Source organism: Coregonus lavaretus (genome assembly GCF_964263955.1).
Source record: "Coregonus lavaretus genome assembly, chromosome: 15".
Lineage (NCBI taxonomy): Eukaryota > Metazoa > Chordata > Actinopteri > Salmoniformes > Salmonidae > Coregonus > Coregonus lavaretus.
In genome coordinates, this window is record NC_140002.1 from 49962127 (window position 1) to 49981492 (window position 19366).

Here is a 19366-nt window from a genome sequence, read left to right on the forward strand (position 1 = left end):
GTGGATAGACAGACAGACACATACATGCTAAATCTGTTCTCCGGTCTGACAAGATAACAATCAAATCAACTGATAAATACTGTACCAAATTAGCATGTGTATGACAACAAACCAGGACTATCTCTGGGATTAGTCTGACTGTGTAGGCCTACCACACATGATAAAGTGTGCGCGCACATGTTGCGGGTTTGGAGAAAGAAGTAGGCCAATGTTTCTGCTCTAGTGGTTCTCTGGAGAAACAGAGTTCGACTCAGGATAGCCTGGTTCTGGGTAGGTGTCTCTACTACTCTAACCCCTTCACACTCCACCCATCCTCTCATCCCCCTCTTTCCATCATGTCTCTATCCTTCATTTTAACTCCACCTCCTTTACTATGTTCTCTCCTCCCATTTTCCCTTTATCATTTTCATCCTACTATTTTGTATTTATTAAGGATACTCTTTCCTGGGGTCCAGCAACATTAAGACAGTTATATACAGTTTAAAATATTCCATTACATTTCATAATACTTTACCTAATACATTTTGTGTTCCCCCTCAGGCCACTACTCCACTATCACATATTTACAATACAACATCCATGTGTACATGTGTGTAGAGTGTGTGTCTGTATGTGCCTGTGTGTGTGTCTCTTCACAGTCCCTGCTGTTCCATAAGGCGTATTCTTCTGTTTAAAAAAAAATCTGATTCTACTGCTTGCATCAGTTACCTGATGTGGAATAGAGTTCCATGTATCCATGGCTCTATGTAGTACTGTGCGCCTCCCATAGTCTGTTGACTTGGGAATTGACAATCTTCCTTTCATTATCCATGTTCTAAATCACTTCACCTCTCTCGCTTTACTGAGGCTGCAAAAGGTGCTCATGCATTCGCCGTCGTGGCAACTGTTGCCAGGATACGGTTCTCCAGGATCCAGTAATAGCTCTGTGGGTGAGGGAGGGAGTGAGCAGGTGTGTGTGTGAGCAGTGAATGGTGCATTATTAATGTGACCTGAACGTGCTCACCCTCAACCAGGTGTGTGCGTGTGTTATCCTCTACGCATACCAGGACTTCCTTATCACTATTTGACACAGTGAACCAGAGCTTAACAAGTGCACACATTGGCAGAGCTTGTTTAGCATGGCCCGGTCTCCCGGTTGGGCAATGTTAGCACTTGATTTCAAAATTCAGAACCCAGCGGCGGATGGAGTCAAAAACAAAACAACAACGAAAAGCATGTGGTGGAGATCAACTAGCTTCTTGATTAACAAACATTTGCATACACTTTTTTGTTGTTTTATTTTACTTGTTGGTTAAGGGCTGTAAGTAAGCGTTTCACTGTAATGTCTACACCTGTTGTATTCGGCACATGTGGCCAATACAATTTGATTTGAAGTGTCATGGTGCCGTCAGAAATGTTTCTTTTTTATTAATCTCGGACAATATTTCCTTATCTGTGGTGTTTTAGGTAATGATGACAGCTTCTCCGATAACGTAGTTTGGCGTCCTGAAGCTGTGCAAAACGTGCACATCCCATAAATAAAAACACATGACAAGGCCAACGTTATATTTACAGATTTTATTTGTAATTATGTTGCAACAATGACATCCAGATATTGATACACAATTTTACTGTGCGTGTGTGTATGTGCATCTGTTGTTGTTTGTGTGAGTATGAGTGTGTGTAAGAGAGAGCGAGCGAGAGAAGTGAGCACACTCCTTTGAGTAGGTACTAGAAGCCAGTCAGTCAGAAAGAGGGAGTATAAACAGAGGGAAAGGTTTGCCTCCACATACTTCTCTACATCTGTACAAACAGATGACCACAGAGTAAGAGAGCGAGAGAGAGTGAGATTCTCCTGTCATTATGTACACACGTACAGTACGCATTGCACGCAGATGCGCACACACTCATCTCAACTAAAGGACTAAATGTTCATTTCAATCCCCCCCCCCCCCCCCCCCCCGTTTCTTCCCCCCACATCTCTTATTCTCCTCCCCATGTCATCCTCTCATCCTTCTTTCGCACTCCTCTCCTTCCCTCTCTCCCAGGTAGCGTCAGACTATAATAGCAGAGGCAAGAAACTAAATTAAACCAAACCCTTAAAGGACATACGTGATTGGGTTGCGTGCACTGTGCCACAATTACCCAGCATCCACTGGGGCAGAACACACAAACCATTTACCCCTTGACCCCCATCAGGACGTCATGACAACGGAATGAAAATTTACAGTATACAAGTTTTGGAGGAATTCACCATGCAAGGAATACTTTTCGCTTTTAGTGTGTGTGAGAGAATGTGTGTGTTAGAGTGTGTAACATTTATTAAGCGTACTCTATATCCAGAATAATTTACATAAAAGGACAATATTTATTTTAACAGGGGAGGGGGTGAGGGATAGGGGGCAGAGGGGGAGCCTGGGTAACCATGGTATGGAGTGCGAGAGGTGGGGCTTAGGTGAGTGTCAAAGAGACAGGGTAGGAAAGGATAGGGGGAAGGAGGGGGTTATAGGGCTGCTGTTGGGGGGGGATAGAGGAAGTTGGGGGGGGGATAGGGCTGTGGTTGTGGGTTAGAGAGGAGGATGAGGACAGGGAGGTTGCAGGCAGACTCAGCGACACTCCCACACTTTGACTGTCTGATCAACGCTGCCTGTTACCACGTATGGAGCAGTCCGGTGCATATCTGTAACACAAGAGATACAGATGTAAGTCACAATGGATGATGGACTGGGTGGAGGCAGAACTGTGGAACTGGCAGAAGTGTGTTGGCGATCACACACACACACAGGTGGTTTTGACTAGATGTACTACATTTTAAGGGAATGTACACAGACAGACACATGGACACACTCTCACCCAGAGAGGTAACAAAGTGTTCGTGGGCACACAGGGTCTTCATGCAGCGCTTGTTCTTGTAGTCCCAGATCCTCAGAGTCTTATCATCAGCACAGCTCACTATGAACCTGCCTCCAGGGTGCACCAACACTCCACGCACCCAGTTATCATGACCCACCTAGAGGAGAGAACACACGTTACACACACTAGACCAGTGTTTCCCAACTTCAGTCCTCTAGTTCCCCCAACAGTACACATTTATATTGTAGCCCAAGACAAGCACACCCGATTCAACTTAATCATCAAGCCCTTGAGTTGAATGAGGTGTGTTTGTCCGGGGCTACAACGAAAATGTGTACGGTTGGGGGTACTTGAGGACCAGCGTTGGAAAACACTAAACTAGACCAACCTGTGAAAAAAAACACATTGGAAATCAATGGAAACCAATCGTGTTACCTGAGGAGGTGGTAACAAACACACAAATGTTACACACAAACACTCACCAGAGTCATAAGGCACATGCCAGTGCTAATATCCCACATCTTGATGGTCTTATCTCTAGAGCCAGAGAGAAGGAACGGACCGGACTTCCCATTCTTCTTACTCTACAGAGAGAGAGAAAGAGAGAGGGAGGGGGGGGGGGGAGAGAAAGAGAAAGAAAGAAAGAAAAAGAGAGCGAGAGAAAAAGAGCGAGAGAGAAAGAGCGAGAGAGAAAAAGGGGGAGAGAGAATATGCTCATCATCATTAAAAAAGCAAAAATACTAAAAATAGCATTTAGCCCATTTAAAAACAAGAGCATGTATGGACCGTTACATTGTTAACCTGCATAAAGTACCCAAGGGTTTGAAATTAATATCTAGAAAATTACTGAGGATTACAGAATGGTTTGACACTAGCTACACTTCTCCTTTCTACGGATTTCCTGCTTATTCCTTCCTGAATCTTCCAACCAGGATTTCTGGTAAACCTGGGAATTTTCATAGAGTTCTCAAAACTTTGCAACCCTAACCAAATAGGTTTACTGAAGCATTTCCCAAACTCGGTCCTAGGGACCACAAGGGGTGCATGTTTTGTTTTTTGCCCTAGCACTATACAGCTGATTCAAATAATCAAAGGTTGATGATTAGTTGAATCAACCCTGTAGTGCTAGGTCAAAAACAAACGTGCACCCCTTGGGGTCCACAGGACGGAGTTTGGGAAACACTGGGTTACTGAGTGAGGTTTAGGGTTAGTGTGTATGTATAGAGGTTCTCCTCACTTCCGAGCCGGTAGCCTCCAGGATGGTAGGGTGAGCGGTGTCGGGGGCCCAGGCGATACACTCCACCACGTGTTCGTGCTCTCGCAGCTCAGCCTTACACTCCTTGGAGGTGGCCACCCACACACGCACCGTCTGGTCGTTGGAACAGCTGGCGATAAGAGAACCATCCTGGTTGGGCCGGACCATCCTCACCCACTCCCTGTGGCCTGTAAACGTCTTCACACAGTACCTAAAGAAAGAAACAGAGTTATACACAAAGACACACACACCTGCAGCAAAACTCAAATCCTGGACATTTTGCAACACCAGAATGTGTCTGCCACTGGATTAAGTATTTCAGCACCTGATAAGTGAGATAAGTGTGTTTCTGTGTCTCACCCAGTGGCCACCTCCCACATCTTGATGGTCTTGTCTCTGGAGGCGGAGACTATGTGGTCTCCGTTGGGCATGATGGCTACAGACGACACGTTATGGTCATGACCTGAAACAGACAGACGGAGGAGAGAGAGAGAGGGAAAGAGAGTAAGCCTAATACAAAGAACCAGTCCCACTTTACAGTACCTACCTTGTATAGCACAGTGATTACATAAGAGTAACCAAATATATAGAATCATTATTTTATATATATATATATATATACACACAGTACCAGTCAAACGTTTGGACACACCTACATTTTAGTCATTTAGCAGACGCTCTTTAATTGTGCGCTGCCCCATGGGTCTCCCGGTCGCGGCCGGCTACGACAGAGCCTGGATTCGAACCAGGATCTCTAGTGGCACAGCTAGCACTGCGATGCAGTACCTTAGACCACTGCGCCACTCGGGAGACCGGTGCCACTATTAAACAGGTGTGTGAAATTTACAAAAAATAATCCCTGATTTTAATAAAGCCTGTCTGATCGGCGTTGATTATAGAAGGTAAGGCAGCCTTAAGGCAAATTGCTTGGGTTTTAGCTAATATCTAATCCAAAAGTGAGAGAGGGTCCTCATCTTTCTTTAGGATGAGTGACAGTGGCTTGATAAAACGTCTGGGGTAGAGATTTTGTATCAAAGCAGTGGGATTAGGCTGAGGCTAAAAGTGGACGGAGCGGTTTAGCAAATGTCTTAAATTCACCTGAGAACCCGTCTGGTCCTGGTGCTTTGCCATTTTTTAAGGACTTAATGGCTTGTAAAATTTCTGAAGTGGTAAATGGTTTATCAAAATCTATTCTCACTGCATCTGTTAGCTTGGGTATTGGTAAACTTGAGAGGAAAGCATCTGCCAAGAGATCTACAGAGGCTTCAGTGCAATATAAATCAAAGTAAAAGTTTCTGCGAGTGGCGCAGTGGTCTAAGGCACTACATCGCAGTGCTAGCTGTGCCACTAGAGATCCTGGTTCGAATCCAGGCTCTGTCGTAGCCGGCCGCGACCGTGAGACCCATGCGACGGCGCACATTTGGCCCAGTGTCGTCCAGGGTAGGGGAGGGAATGGCCGGCAGGGATGTAGCTCAGTTGGTAGAGCATGGCGTTTGCAACGCCAGGGTTGTGGGTTCGATTCCCACGGGGGGCCAGTATGAAAAAAATATATAAAAAAAATAATGAATGCACTCACTAACTGTAAGTTGCTCTGGATAAGAGCGTCTGCTAAATGACTAAAATGTAAATGTAATTATTGATCACAACTGTCATTTGAGATCAACCCTGTTTCGGTACGAAGCTGGGATATTAGGTGGGAGGCTGTGGATTGTCTTAATTGGTGGGCTAGAATTCTGCTTGAATTCTATTTCTATGGTAGTAACCATGTAAGTACACTAACAACAGTGTAGGTAGGTCAGGGTTTCCGTTAGCCGGTAAATGCCAGCTTTCGGATGATAACATTTAAAGCCGATAAAATTGTTGTCTGCCTAATTGTCCGAAAAAAATAAAATCCATTGCAAAATAATGCTTTTATTCATTGATGAAAATACCAGTCGATGTGCTCCTACTTCTAAGGCAAATCTAGCTGCTTGGAAATTAGTGTGTTTCTATTTTAACTCACACAAAAGATGCGAGGTCCTCATAAGGTGTACCCGACTGGGCAAAATTGCCGAAGATTGTGTTATAATCCCAGTTTCCAGTGTGCCTGCCGAGGGGATTTTTTCTCCATTAAAAGACTGCCTCAAGATCACGTGTTCTTGAGGACAAAGTAACAAGGCTGATCCGCATCGCAAGCTGCTCCAAGGAGTTGGACAGTTTTGACTTCCCAACAGCACCAGCTCACTTTGAGCAGGCCAAGGTACGCCACAAAAACGCAATAAATTAGAGGCAAATTGTGTTCATCTGGCCCGGTCCTAGCAGTTCTTGCTGTCGCCCTAGACAAGATCAACATATGCCGCCCGTGTCATGTATAGTATAAAGATTTGGAATGGATTGATAGAGTAGAGTAATGATATGCATCACGTGCAATTGGTGCATTTCAGTTGAGCTTTTTCAGTAGCACTTGGAAACGAAACATCATTGCCAACTATTCTCATCTGAGAATTAGTGTTGCAATCACTAGGCAGCCAACTGCCTATAGTAGGAAACAGTTATCAATAAGCCACGTATACCACATAAGACACGAGTCACGACCCCACGATATGTTTATTGTAATTTGAACTAACATTTATTCAGTGGCGTGTATTCATGGCTTCCCCAAAAAATTTACCAAGAAAATAAACAATTATCTTTAGTCTCTGTGTTTTCATAAATGTTCCTTCAATTCGCAAGAGGCTAAATATATCTCACCGGAGAAAGCATCCGAGCGAGCAAAACAGTAACCCTCTGTTTCAGTAGGCCATCTATCTGATGCGGTCTGGTCATAAAGAGAACATTTGGCCTCCCTTGATAAAAAAACATTAAATAATAGCCAATCACAGTGATGAACTAAACTGAGTGAGCTCGACTGTGAATGGTCCTGGCTTCAATCCTATCACATAGAAATACGTCATCGATAGAAACATCTCGTTGTTGTCCTCCGGTGGCTAGCTAGCTAAAATTGTCCCTTGATTAAATTAGCCATGGATGGAGATATGGATTTTGACTTTTTTATAACAGTGATTATAACAGTGATTCTGATCATACCAACCATAAAATTGATGGTGACCCTGTACTGAGAAGATGGAAGTTCAATATGTAGCTAGATGTAAAAGGCTAATGTTAACTAGCTTATGTTTCCCATGAACAGAAGTTAGGCTAATGAGCAAGCATTTTAACCAGGTAGCCTAGGACAACAAAAAATAAAAGCGGGTACTGTATGACAGAGTTATAGACCGTTTGTCAACATGAAAGAGAGGAAGATGGCATTGGCGTAGGGTGAGTCAACATGTTTTTTCTACTTACACACACACACACCAGAACCATGGACAGCCACAACAAAAATATAAACCTAACATACAACAATTTCAAAGATTTGACTGAGTTACAGTTCATATAAGGAAATCAGTCAATTTAAATAAATTCATTAGGCCCTAATCTATGGATTTCACATGTTTGGGCAGGGGTGCAGCCATGGGTGACCTCCCGAGTGGCGCAGTGGTCTAAGGCTAGCTGTGCCACTAGAGATCCTGGTTCGAATCCAGGCTCTGTCGTAGCCGGCCCGACCGCACAATTGGCCCAGCGTCGTCCAGGGTAGTGGAGGGAATGGCTGACAGGGATGTAGCTTAGTTGGTAGAGCATGGCGTTTGCAACGCCAGGGTTGTGGGTTCGATTCCCACGGGGGGCCAGCATGAAAAATAAAATAATGTATGCACTCACTAACTGTAAGTCGCTCTGGATAAGAGCGTCTGCTAAATGACTAAGATGTAAAATGTAATGGGTGGGCCTGGGAGGGCATAGGCCCAACCACTTGGCAGCCAGGCCCACCCACTGGGGAGCCAGGCCCAGCCAATCAGAATGAGTTTATTCTCCCCCCCACAAAAAGGCGTTATTACAGACAGAAATACTACTCAGCAACCCCCACCCCCACCTCAGACGATCCCACAGGTGAAGAAGCCAGATGTGGAGGACTGGCGTGGTTACACCGTGGTCTGCGGTTGTGAGGCCAGTTGGACGTACTGCCAAATTCTCTAAAATGACGGAGGCAGCTTGTGGTAGAGAAATTAACATTATATTATTTCTGAACAGCTCGGGTGGACATTCCTGCAGTCAGCATGCCAATTGCACGCTCCCTCAAAACTTGAGACATCTGTGGCATTGTGCATTGTGCTGGCCTTTTGTCCCCAGTACAAGGTGCATCTGTGTAATGATCATGCTGTTTAATCAGCTTCTTGATATGCCACACCTGTCAGGTGTAGGGATTATCTTGGCAAAGGAGAAATGCTCACTAACAGGGATGTAAACAAATTTGTGCACAACATTTAAGAGAAAAAAGCTTTTTGTGTATATGAAACATTTCTGGGATTTTTTATTTCAGCTCAACATGGGACCAACACTTTACATGTTGCATTTATATTTTTGTTCAGTGTAGTTTACGTTAATTGGATTAAATAGTTTTTGGCATCTTTTAGTTGTCACTGTATTAGACTAAGCATAGGTGATTTGATGACGTTGAAATGTTGATGTTGAAATGGTGCTGGAATAGTGGAGCCAGCTCCTGTTTCCTTTGCGACTTGCAGTAACTCTCCGTGGTTCTAAATCAATAGGTGTTTAGGTCTGAAAATGTTGGAAACATGAAAATGTTCTTGACCATGCAGTAGGTCATGCAACTGTTTGTTACATGCAATATGCTTTGTGGACTTCACCGGTTGCTCTCCGGTTTTGTGATTAAACAAAAAGGTGTGGTTGAATTTATTCTGCCACTGTATCTTCTTAATGTCTCGGCCTTAGGCATATATCACGGCTCGATCATGGCTAGAAGGGATCCAGCTTTTGTCAAATTAATGTCAAAAGTTGATTTTCTTTGCATTTTAGCTAACCCTAACCTTTTCCTAACCGTAACCTAATTCTCCTAACTGGCTATGTTAATTCTCCTAACCTGCCATGAAAAGCCAAATCTGACGTTATTTGACAAAAGCTGGATCCCTGCTGTTCGTAGACAGACATGTTTTGTTATTTATTAGGCCTAATTAAAATGTTCACGCCTAGGCTAAATTAAATTAAAGAGGCCTAACATTTTCATGCAAATAGCCAATAGGACAGGTCGTTCGCATTTTATATTAAACAAATATATTTTGAAGTTGTGCTTTATTACTGTATATGCATATGGATGTCCGGTAAATTTCTGAAATGTCTGGTAAATTCAAATCTTGCCGGTCACATTGTCCGGCGCCAAATTTTCCTAAGGGAAATCCTGAGGTAGGTATACATTGGTAAATAGTGCTTGTTATGCTGTTATACCACTTGAAGGAACACACAACCACACCTCAGCCCCTCACCGTGCATGGTGCGGATGCACTCGAAGCCCTGGAAGTCCCACAGCTTGATGGTCATGTCTGCAGAACAGGAGGCCAGCAGCTTGCCCGTCTGGTCAAAGGAGATGTCCTGGACAGAGTCTGTATGGCCCTTCAGTGTCCGCTCAAAGTCCCCTGCCTCATAGTCCCACACCTAGAGAGAGAGACACACACATTACAAAGCACACACACAGTCAGTTAACATCACTTTGAAACATGACATGGCAATAAACTCCCTCTGGATCAATGCAAATGAACATAAAATGTTTTGGAAATTGGAATCATATCCAATGCAAATGAGTGAGTGAGAGAAAGGAGAGACGACAAGAAGAAAATAGGAGGGAGAGAAAGACAGCGAAAGAGCAGGAGGAGATTTGCATGTATCCCAGGGAGCAGTGCGCCGTGCTCTGCCAGCGTTGCCCCTGGTTACCAGAGCATCACCCCATCTCGACGTAGATAGGCAGTGACACAGCAGAAAAGACGAGGGAGAGCGATTGAGAGAAACAGAGAGAAAGGCTGAATGAACAACAAAAAGACTGAATACAATATTAAATTGTATTAAATATTTCGGGGAACGGCCTCGTCTCCGAGGGAAGATCCTCGGAGCCAGATGATGTGATGGCAGGTAGCCCTATGTGGGGCTGCTGGCATCGAACCCCCCCCCCCACTGGGGGAGAGGAGCTCCAATGACAGGCCTCAAGGTTATTATAGCTGGTGGTGGTGAGGAGGTGCTGCTGAAAACAGCAAGTGAGAGAACGAGGGTAAGTTGACATGGTTGAGAGAGGAAGGTGATAATTACAACATGAGCCCATAGGTTAAACAGCAAGCGTGAGGACTGTGCATTATTGTGCCGTGCTTATAGGCAAAGGGTAAATAGGTGAATGACATTCCGCACATGGCTAATAGGAAAGAGGAGAAGAAACAAGACGCCAGTAGAATAGGAGACAAAGTGAATTGCGTGATGATTACTGGATGTCTCAGACAAGCCTTCCTGGTAGAACTTTCATAAACTAGTGCATTCGGAAAGTATTCAGACCCCTTGACTTCTTCCACATTGTTATGTCACAGCCTTATTCTAAAATTGATTAAATTGTTTATTTTTTTCACATCAATCTACACACAATACCCTATAATGACAAAGCGAAAACAGTTTAGACATCTTTGCAATGTATTAAATGTAAAAAAACAGAAATACCACATTTACATAAGAAATCAGACTCTTTACCCAGTACTTTATTGAAGCACCTTTGGCAGCGATTACAGCCTCGAGCCTTCTTGGGTATGACGCTACAAGCTTTGCACACCTGTATTTGGGGAGTTTCTCCCATTCTTCTCTGCAGATCCTCTCAAGCTCTGTCAGGTTGGATGGGGAGCATTGCTGCACAGCTATTTTCAGGTATCTACAGAGATGTTAGATCGGGTTCAAGTCCAAGCTCTGGCTGGGCCACTCAAGGACATTCAGAGACCTGTCCCGAAGCCACTCCTGTGTTGTCTTGGCTGTGTGCTTAGGGTCGTTGTCCTGTTGGAAGGTGAACCTTCGACACAGTCTGTTTTTATTTTGTTATTTTGGGGTTTGTGTGTAGATTGATGAGGACTTTTAGAATAAGGCTGTAATGTAACAAAATGTGGAAAAAGTCAAGGGATCTGTATACCTTCCGAATGCACTGTACATAAGGAAAATGTGAGAAACACAGAGAGAGAGAGAGAGAGAGAGAGAGAGAGAGAGAGAGAGAGAGAGAGAGAGAGAGAGAGAGAGAGAGAGAGAGAGAGAGAGAGAGAGAGAGAGAGAGAGAGAGAGAGAGAGAGAGAGAGAGAGAGAGGAGAGAGAGAGAGAGAGAGGAGAGAGAGAGAGAAGAGAGAGAGAGAGAGAGAGAGAGAGAGAGAGAGAGAGAGAGAGAGAGAGAGAGAGAGAGAGAGAGAGAGAGAGAGTTAAGAGGACGAAAGCTAATGGACAGGGTGAGGCTGCTTAGAGATAATATCTAAATGGGAGACAGTCATTGACCTACAGGATGTGTTAAAAAAAAGTGTATGTGGACCAGGGAGCCATAGGCCTACATAGAGATATATAGGCCTATAGTAACAATCAGCTTGGATCGCAAACTATGCAACCATATAAAGGTTCAAAGAAATACTTTGTTTCTATGAGATTGACCGAAGCAAGACAGACAAAATGAATAAATTGAGCAAAATAAGCATATATTGTCATGTGTTTAAATTCACAATCGATTCAGTTAGACCCCCCAAACAATCAAAAATCTAAATGAGCAATCCCCTTCAAAATGCAAAAATATAAGTAATCCAAACTAATACTGTCAACAGGATCAATCTCACCGGATGGTTGAGGAAGAGGAAAATCCGTCCTGGTGGAGATTCCCTTATAAACAGCTCAATGTTCATGGCATCCTCTAAAACGATCTACATATGAATTCTGTTGTTGGGGTTAACAATCCACAAGATTGCCAGACATCATTCCAAGTTCTGCAGGGGTGCGGCCAGTGGATTCGTAAGAGGAGTTGTTGATAGAAAACCGGAATTCAGGCAACTCCTTATCCCACTTCCGGTGATGCTCTCCCACGAAAGATGCCATCATGGTCTTTAGAGTCCTGTTGACCCTTTCAGTGAGGTTTGTCTGAGGGTGGTAGTTGGTGGTCAGCTTTTGGATCACTCCCCAATTCTTGCAGAGGTCTGAGAGGACTTTCCTCGTGAACTGGGAACCACGATCAGAGATGAATTTTAGGGACCCCCCCCCCCCCCCATCTTGTGAAAATTTCATTTTTCTGAATTTGGCAGAGTGAGTTTTGCGGTCTCAGAGGGGAAAAGCGCCACCCACTTTGTGAAATAGTCTACAAATCACAAGTAGAAAGGCATTTCCCTTCTTGCTCTTGGGAAACGATCCCATAACGTCCATGCCCATCATGTGGCCTGCCTCCTCTATCTCTGTAGATTGCAGGACACTAGCAGGTTTGCTGTTAGCAGGTTTGTATTACTGACAGGTACTGCACTCTGACATGTTGCCAGACATCTCTCCTGACAGTCGGCCACCAAGCCACTTCCAGGATCTTCAACAGGGTCTTCAGCCTTCCCAGGTGTGCCCCCAAGGGGTTGTTGGATGAAGGAAGTTGCTGACAAGTTGCACAACATGTTGGTACTTCGTTCCTTCTCCTTTGATAGGAACAGTCCTGTACAAAATGTCGTTGTACTTCCCATCCAATCCTGTCAGGCCGGTCATCATCTGTGTCTCCTCTTGCTTTCAATTCCCTCACGCAGTTGTTTTGAGCACATGCAATCTCTGCAAGGGATGTCGGCAGATCAGAGGCACAAGATGCTTGTTTGCGAGCCACATAAGGAGCCATCACTGGGTTGTCTGAAGGTTCTGCAGCCCTTAAGAGAGCATCTGGGACAACATTCATGCAGGCTTTACAGTAGTGCACTTGGAACTTATTGTCTTATTGTCCATCTGGTCAACCTTGAAGTGGTCTTGGGGGAATTGAAGGCCCACGATAGTGCAGCATGGTCAGTAAACACCATAAACGGAACTCCTTCCAAATAATGGCGCCACTTCTCAACTGCCCAAACTACCGCAACACACTCCTTTTCCGAAGTAGAGTAGTTGTACTCTGCCCCTTTCAGACCTCTGGAGGAATATGCTAGGACCCTCTCAACCCCATTGATTTTCTGTGTCAGGACTGCTCCAAGACCCAAGCCACTGGCATCAGTTTGTACCTGGAAAGGCAAGGACAGGTCAGGTTGTGAGAGAACCAGGCTTTTATAGGGTGATCTTTAGCTGGTCCACACCACTGCTGGCATTTCTCTGTCCAGTCCCACTTCACTCCTTTCCGCATGAGGTTGTTCAAAGGAGAGGCAAGGTCAGCAAAGCGGGGTATAGACTGCATTCGGAAAGTATTCAGACCACTTCACTTTTTCCACATTGTTACCTTACAGCCTTATTCTTAAAGGATTAAATAAATACAAATTCTCAATTTACACACAATACACCATAATGACAAAAGAAAACCAGGTTTAGATTTTTTTGGAAATGTATTAAGAATAAAATACAGAAATACCTTATCTACATAAGTATTCAGACCCTTTGCTATGAGACTCGAAATTGAGCTTAGGTGCATCCTGTTTCCATTGATCATCCTTGAGATGTTTCTACAACTTGGAGTCCACCTGTGGTAAATTCAATTGATTGGACATGATTTGGAAAGGCACAGTGCATGTCAGAGCAAAAACCAAGCCATGAGGTCGAAGGAATTGTCCGTAGAGCTCCGAGACAGGATTGTGTCGAGGCACAGATATGGGGAAGGGTACCAAAAAATGTCTGCAGCATTGAAGGTCCCCAAGAACACAGTGGCCTCCATCATTCATAAATGGAAGAAGTTTGGAACTACTAATACTTTTCCTAGAGCTGGCCGCCCGGCCAAACTAAGCAATCGAGGGAGAAGGCCCTTGGTCAGGGAGGTGACCAAGAACCCGATGGTCACTCTGACAGTGCTCCAGAGTTCCTCTGTGGAGATGGGAGAAACTTCTAGAAGGACAAACATCTCTGCACCACTCCACCAAGCAGGCCTTTATGGTAGAGTGGCCAGACGGAAGCCACTCCTCAGTAAAAGACACATGACAGCCCGCTTGGAGTTCGCCAAAAGGCACCTAAAGGACTCTCTGACCATGAGAAACAAGAATCTCTGGTCTGATGAAACCAAGATTGAACTCTTTGGCCTGAATGCCAAGCGTCACGTCTGGATGAAACCTGGCACCATCCCTACGGTGAAGCATGGTGGTGGCAGCATCATGCTGTGGGGATATGTGTCAGCGACAGGGACTGGGAGACTAGTCAGGATCGAGGAAAATATTTAACGGAGTAAAGTACAGAGCGATCCTTGATGAAAACCTGCTCCAGAGTGCTCAGACTGGGGTGAAGGTTCACCTACCAACAGGACAACGACCCTAAGAACAAAGCCAAGACAACGCAGGAGTGGCTTCGGGACAAGCCTCTGAATGCTCGAGTGGCCCAGCCAGAGCCCGGACTTGAACACGATCGAACATGTCTGGAGAGACCTGAAAATAGCTGTGCAGTGACACTCCCCATTCAACCTGACAGAGCATGAGAGGATCTACAGAGAAGAATGGGAGAAACTCCCCAAATACAGGTGTGCCAAGCCTGTAGCGTCATCCCCAAGAAAAATCAAGTGCTGTAATCGCTGCCAAAGGTGCTTCAACAAAGTACTGAGTAAAGGGTCTGAATACTTATGTAAATGTTATTTCAGTTGATTTTTTATACATTTGCAGATCTCTAAAAACCTGTTTTCGCTTTGTCATTATGGGGTAGTGTGTAGATTGAGGAAAAAAATGTATTAATCAATTTTAGAATAAGGCTGTAACGTAACATGTGGAGAAAGTGAAGGGGTCTGAATACTTTCCAAATGCACTGTAGGTTTCCAGGGTCCACACAGTCCCATGCCACACAAGTGAATTGGGCTTTCCTTCAGCTGTGTGTGACTTTCCATCAGTGAGCACAAAGGCTCTGGAATCCCAGGTGATGAGCTGCTCACCTGGTTTGGCCAAGTGCTACCATAGCTGCTTCTGCATCAAGCTAAAGGTGCATCCTGCATCTAACACAGCCTCACCTTGGGCGCTCCAAGTTTCTATGGGGACTACCAGTAAGGCAGGAAACTCAGCTTGTGCTATGGCCATGTGGTCAGTAGGTCTACCATCTGTGGAGTCTTTTGATCTTGGTGTTTGTTTCTTCCTATTTCTCTCTTGTGACTGTTGATTATTCACCTTGGCCAAGTAGTCCTTCTTTGAAGCCATGACGTTTTCCACCATAGAGCAGACTTTGACAAATTGCTCAACAGTCATGACAGATCCTCTTAAACTGCTAGCAAGAGTTGGATTGCAGTTATTCAAGAGCCTTCTCACCATCTCAGTCTCTGACATGTCCGGCTTCCATTTCAGGCACAATGCCCTGTAATCACAGGCAAAGTCCCGAATCCATTGAAAAATGAAAAATGTTTTTCACCTGTTCTTCAACTTCAGTCAGGTAATCGGTCGGTAAGAAAGCAACCAGTAAAATTCTAGAATTTTTCCCAATTGTTATTCTTTCTTTTTTATTTTTATGTACTATCCACCAGGTCCTGGAAGGGCCTGTGAGGACTGTGGAAAAGGTTGCAACAAGCTCTGCATCAGAAAAAGGTCTCAGTGTTAGGAAGTTCACACACTGTTCAGTGAAATGTAAAACCGCTGTAGTATCCCTGTTTACACCAAAGGTAGGAAAATCCATATGGGAACTTTATGACGTTCCTTTTGGGATATTACTGACATCAGGGGTATGACAGCAGAAGGTTCTAGAGGTTGGGGTGCTTGTGGATTTCACTTTAGAGATCGCCTTTTAACATTTCTCATCTCTTCTGAGCATACATTTCACCACTGCTTGCTCCAGTTGGGCTAGTGAGTTTTTCATTGTCACTACCATGGCCTCAAATTGTTGCTCCACATACTCTGAAGCTGGTCTTTCTGTTCACAGCACTTTCCAGAGAAGCCTTGAAATCTCTCCAGAGTGTTTAATTGATCTTGGAATTATCTGACAGTGTTGTTGACTTCCTCCAAATCAACTGTAGTAGTAAGTGTGGCATTTTTACCACCACCACCATCTTCCGAACTGTCAAGATAAAACTCACAAAACAGTGATGATATTTCAGCCCCAGGATTTCTAAAAGTAACACCAGGCCCAGGGATGAGGGGGTGTACCTTGGCCTGCTTCATCTTGCCCTGGCTCAATGTCTGCTTGTACCTCTAAATGGCTAAGGTCAGACTCGACAAACGCCATCTTAGCAACAACGTAACTCTCAAAAAAATAAAAAGGAACAAGTCTCCCCGTACTGGCCTCCACTCTAACAATCAGCTTGGATCGCAAACTACGCTACCATATAAAAGTTCAAAGAAATACTGTGTTCATATGAGTGACCGAAGCAAGACAGACAAAATGAATAAATTGAGCAAAAGAAGCATATAGTCATATAAAGTGTATAAATTCACAATCTCAATTCAATTAGACCCCAAATGAAGTTCTGAATGTCCAAGTCCAATAAAAATGGTCTCAGAGTCAATCAAAAAGCAAAAAATGAGCAATGCCACTTCAAAATGCAAAAGATCTAAGTAATCCAATACAGGCACAATATAATACTGTCAACAGGATCAATCTCACCGGATGGTTGAGGAAGAGGAAAATCCGGCCTGGTGGAGATTTCCTTATAACAGCTCAATGTTCATGGCATCCTCTAAAACGATCAACATATGAATTCTTTGTCGTTGGGGTTAACAATCCACAAGAATGATCAACAATTATTAAATGGAATGACTAATATAGGTTCTTAAAAAGGTTTTTCCAAACAAATAGAACCTCAGCCAGGTACACACCAAACATTTCAAAACTCTCCTCCATTTCTAAAAGAGAAATGCCGTCTTAAAAGGATAGCCCGCCAAACTGACAATGGCGGCCATCTTAGATTTGACAGTGAAAATAATGCAGTCAGAACTGGCTACATAACATAACATGAAAATACACATAAAGGTTTAACCTTGCAAGTTATGTGCCTATCACCTCGTGGCAGCATCACACTATGGCTCCCTGGTCCACATACACTTTTGCTGAACTTTTAAACCAAGAGCTTAGCAAATGATTGAAGCACACGCACACACCTTGATGGTGGCGTCCTCGGAGGAGGTGACCATGACGGAGAAGACAGGATGGAAGATGACCCGTGTGACGGGGGAGCGGTGGCCGCTCAGGGCGTATCTCTCTGGGGGACGGGGGATCCACTCCTTAGGGTCCCTCTTCTGGGCCACCGGACCCCCTAGAGTAATCTCCTCTTTGGCCTCGTTCAGCTTCGACTCCAGCTCCATCACCTGGGGGAGAGAAGGGGGGGTTGGGAGAGAGGGTTGAGAGAGGTAGGAAAGAAGGAATAGTTGGAAGATAAGGGGTGGAAAAGAGGACAACAGGAGAAGAGGAATAATGAGGTATTAGTTCAGTTGGTTGTTTATTGTTCTCCAACACAGCGTTGTTTCACTCATACTCCAGATATACAGCGCATTCAGACCCATTCACTTTTCCACATTTTGTTACATTACAGCCTTATTCTACAATTGATTAAATACATTTTTTTTTTTTAAACTCAATCTACAGACAATACCCCATAATGACAAAGCGAAAACAGGTTTGTAGACATTTTTGCAAATGTATTGAAAATAAAATACAGAAATACCTTATTTACATAAGTATTCAGACCCTTTGCTATGAGACTCAAAATTGAACTATGGGGCATCGTGTTTCCATTGATCATCCTTGAGATGTTTCTACAACTTGATTGGAGTCCACCTGTGGTAAATTCAATTGATTGGACATGATTTGGAAAGGCACACACCTGTCTATATAAAAAGGTCCCACAGTTGACAGTGAATGTCAGAGCAAAAACCAAGCCATGAGGTCAAAGGAATTGTCCGTTGAGCTCAGAGACAGGATTATGTGGAGGTACAGATCTGGGGAAGGGTACCAAAAATGTTTTGCAGCATTGAAGGTCCCCAAGAACACAGTGGCCTCCATCATTCTTAAATGGGAGAAGTTTGGAACCACCAAGACTCTTCCTAGAGATGGCCGCCCGAGGGAGAAGGGCCTTTGTCAGGGAGATGACCAAGAACCCGATGGTCACTCTGACATGAGCTCCAGAGTTCCTCTGTAGAGATGGGAGAACCTTCCAGAAGGACAACCATCTCTACAGCACTCAACCAATCAGGCCTTTATGGTAGATGGAAGCCACTCCTCAGTAAAAGGCACATGACAGCCCACTTGGAGTTTGCCAAAAGGCACCTAAAGGACTCTCAGACCAGTCTGATGAAACCAAGATTGAACTCTTTGGCCTGTATGCCAAGTGTCTGAATACTTATTGTAAATGTGATTTAAGTCTTAAATGTTATATAACATTTGCAGAAATGTCTAAAAACATGTTTTTGCTTTGTCATTATGGGGTATGTGTGTGTAGATTGATGAGGGGATTTTTTAAAAAACAAAACAATTTTAGAATAAGGCTGTAACATAACAAAATGTGGGAAAAGTGTAGGAGTCTGAATACTTTCCGAATGCACTGTACACACATACAACACAGTCAACTGACATACACATCAAATACCATAACACCACAAACGTGACGTCAACAATCACCTTCTTCTGTAATCTGATGACAGAGGTCCATTTCTTTTCCAAAAGACCAGCGTACTTCTTATCTAACTCCTCATTCTGTGGAAGTGAGGGAAGGGAGACATAGATGGAAACATGAGAGAGTGATTTCTAGGTTTTCAATTGTTGCAAGGAAATAAAGAATAGGTTAGTGTGGCTGTTGTAATCATGGACGTTGTGGGGTTAGTTAGTGTGTGGTCTTACCATATCTAACTCAGCCTCTTTCTTGAAGGTGGAGTAGGCTTCCTCATAGCCGTTGGAGCGTAGGTAGTCTGCTATCGCTCGGTTTCTAACACAGAGAGAGGAAGAGAAAACAACAGATTTGGTAGTCCTTTCCAGTCACAGCCCGTCATCCCGTAAATGTGTTGAAAATGGCAGATTTGGCCATTTATAAGCACCTAAATTGGAACGCAGTGGCTGTACAGAGACATGCTATACATGACGTCAGAGCTCAGGTTCTCCGCTTCACAGCGGCTGTATGGGTTTTGACTGACAGCCCTTATAAAGTTGAGCGACAAGATGCCTCCATCCCTCCAGCTAATTGGGCTACTGTTGCACATTTGTTGTCTGAGTGAGGGAAACATTGAGTATTATAATACTGCTTTGATGTCATAGAAGCAAACCACACACCCTTGAGTCCAAATCTGCACTTCACATTTCCATTATCAATGTTTA

The 19366-nt window shown here is 44.1% G+C and overlaps 1 protein-coding gene across 2 annotated transcripts in view; it reads right to left on the reverse strand.

Annotated features, from left to right (window-relative positions):
* Window positions 1–1542: 1542 nt before the first annotated feature.
* LOC311142801 (lissencephaly-1 homolog B-like) overlaps window positions 1543–19366 on the reverse strand; it is a 45061-nt gene continuing 27237 nt past the window's right edge. For both annotated transcript variants that reach the window (XM_084178482.1, XM_084178483.1), the window contains exons 3-11: window positions 18896–18980; window positions 18677–18751; window positions 17161–17367; window positions 9445–9613; window positions 4448–4550; window positions 4070–4298; window positions 3315–3416; window positions 2833–2989; window positions 1543–2659 (exon numbers count right to left, since the gene is read on the reverse strand). In XM_084178482.1, the coding sequence (XP_084034608.1) occupies window positions 2586–2659; window positions 2833–2989; window positions 3315–3416; window positions 4070–4298; window positions 4448–4550; window positions 9445–9613; window positions 17161–17367; window positions 18677–18751; window positions 18896–18980 (1201 nt within the window). In that variant the 3' untranslated portion in view covers window positions 1543–2585. The remainder of the gene's footprint in view (window positions 2660–2832; window positions 2990–3314; window positions 3417–4069; window positions 4299–4447; window positions 4551–9444; window positions 9614–17160; window positions 17368–18676; window positions 18752–18895; window positions 18981–19366) is intronic.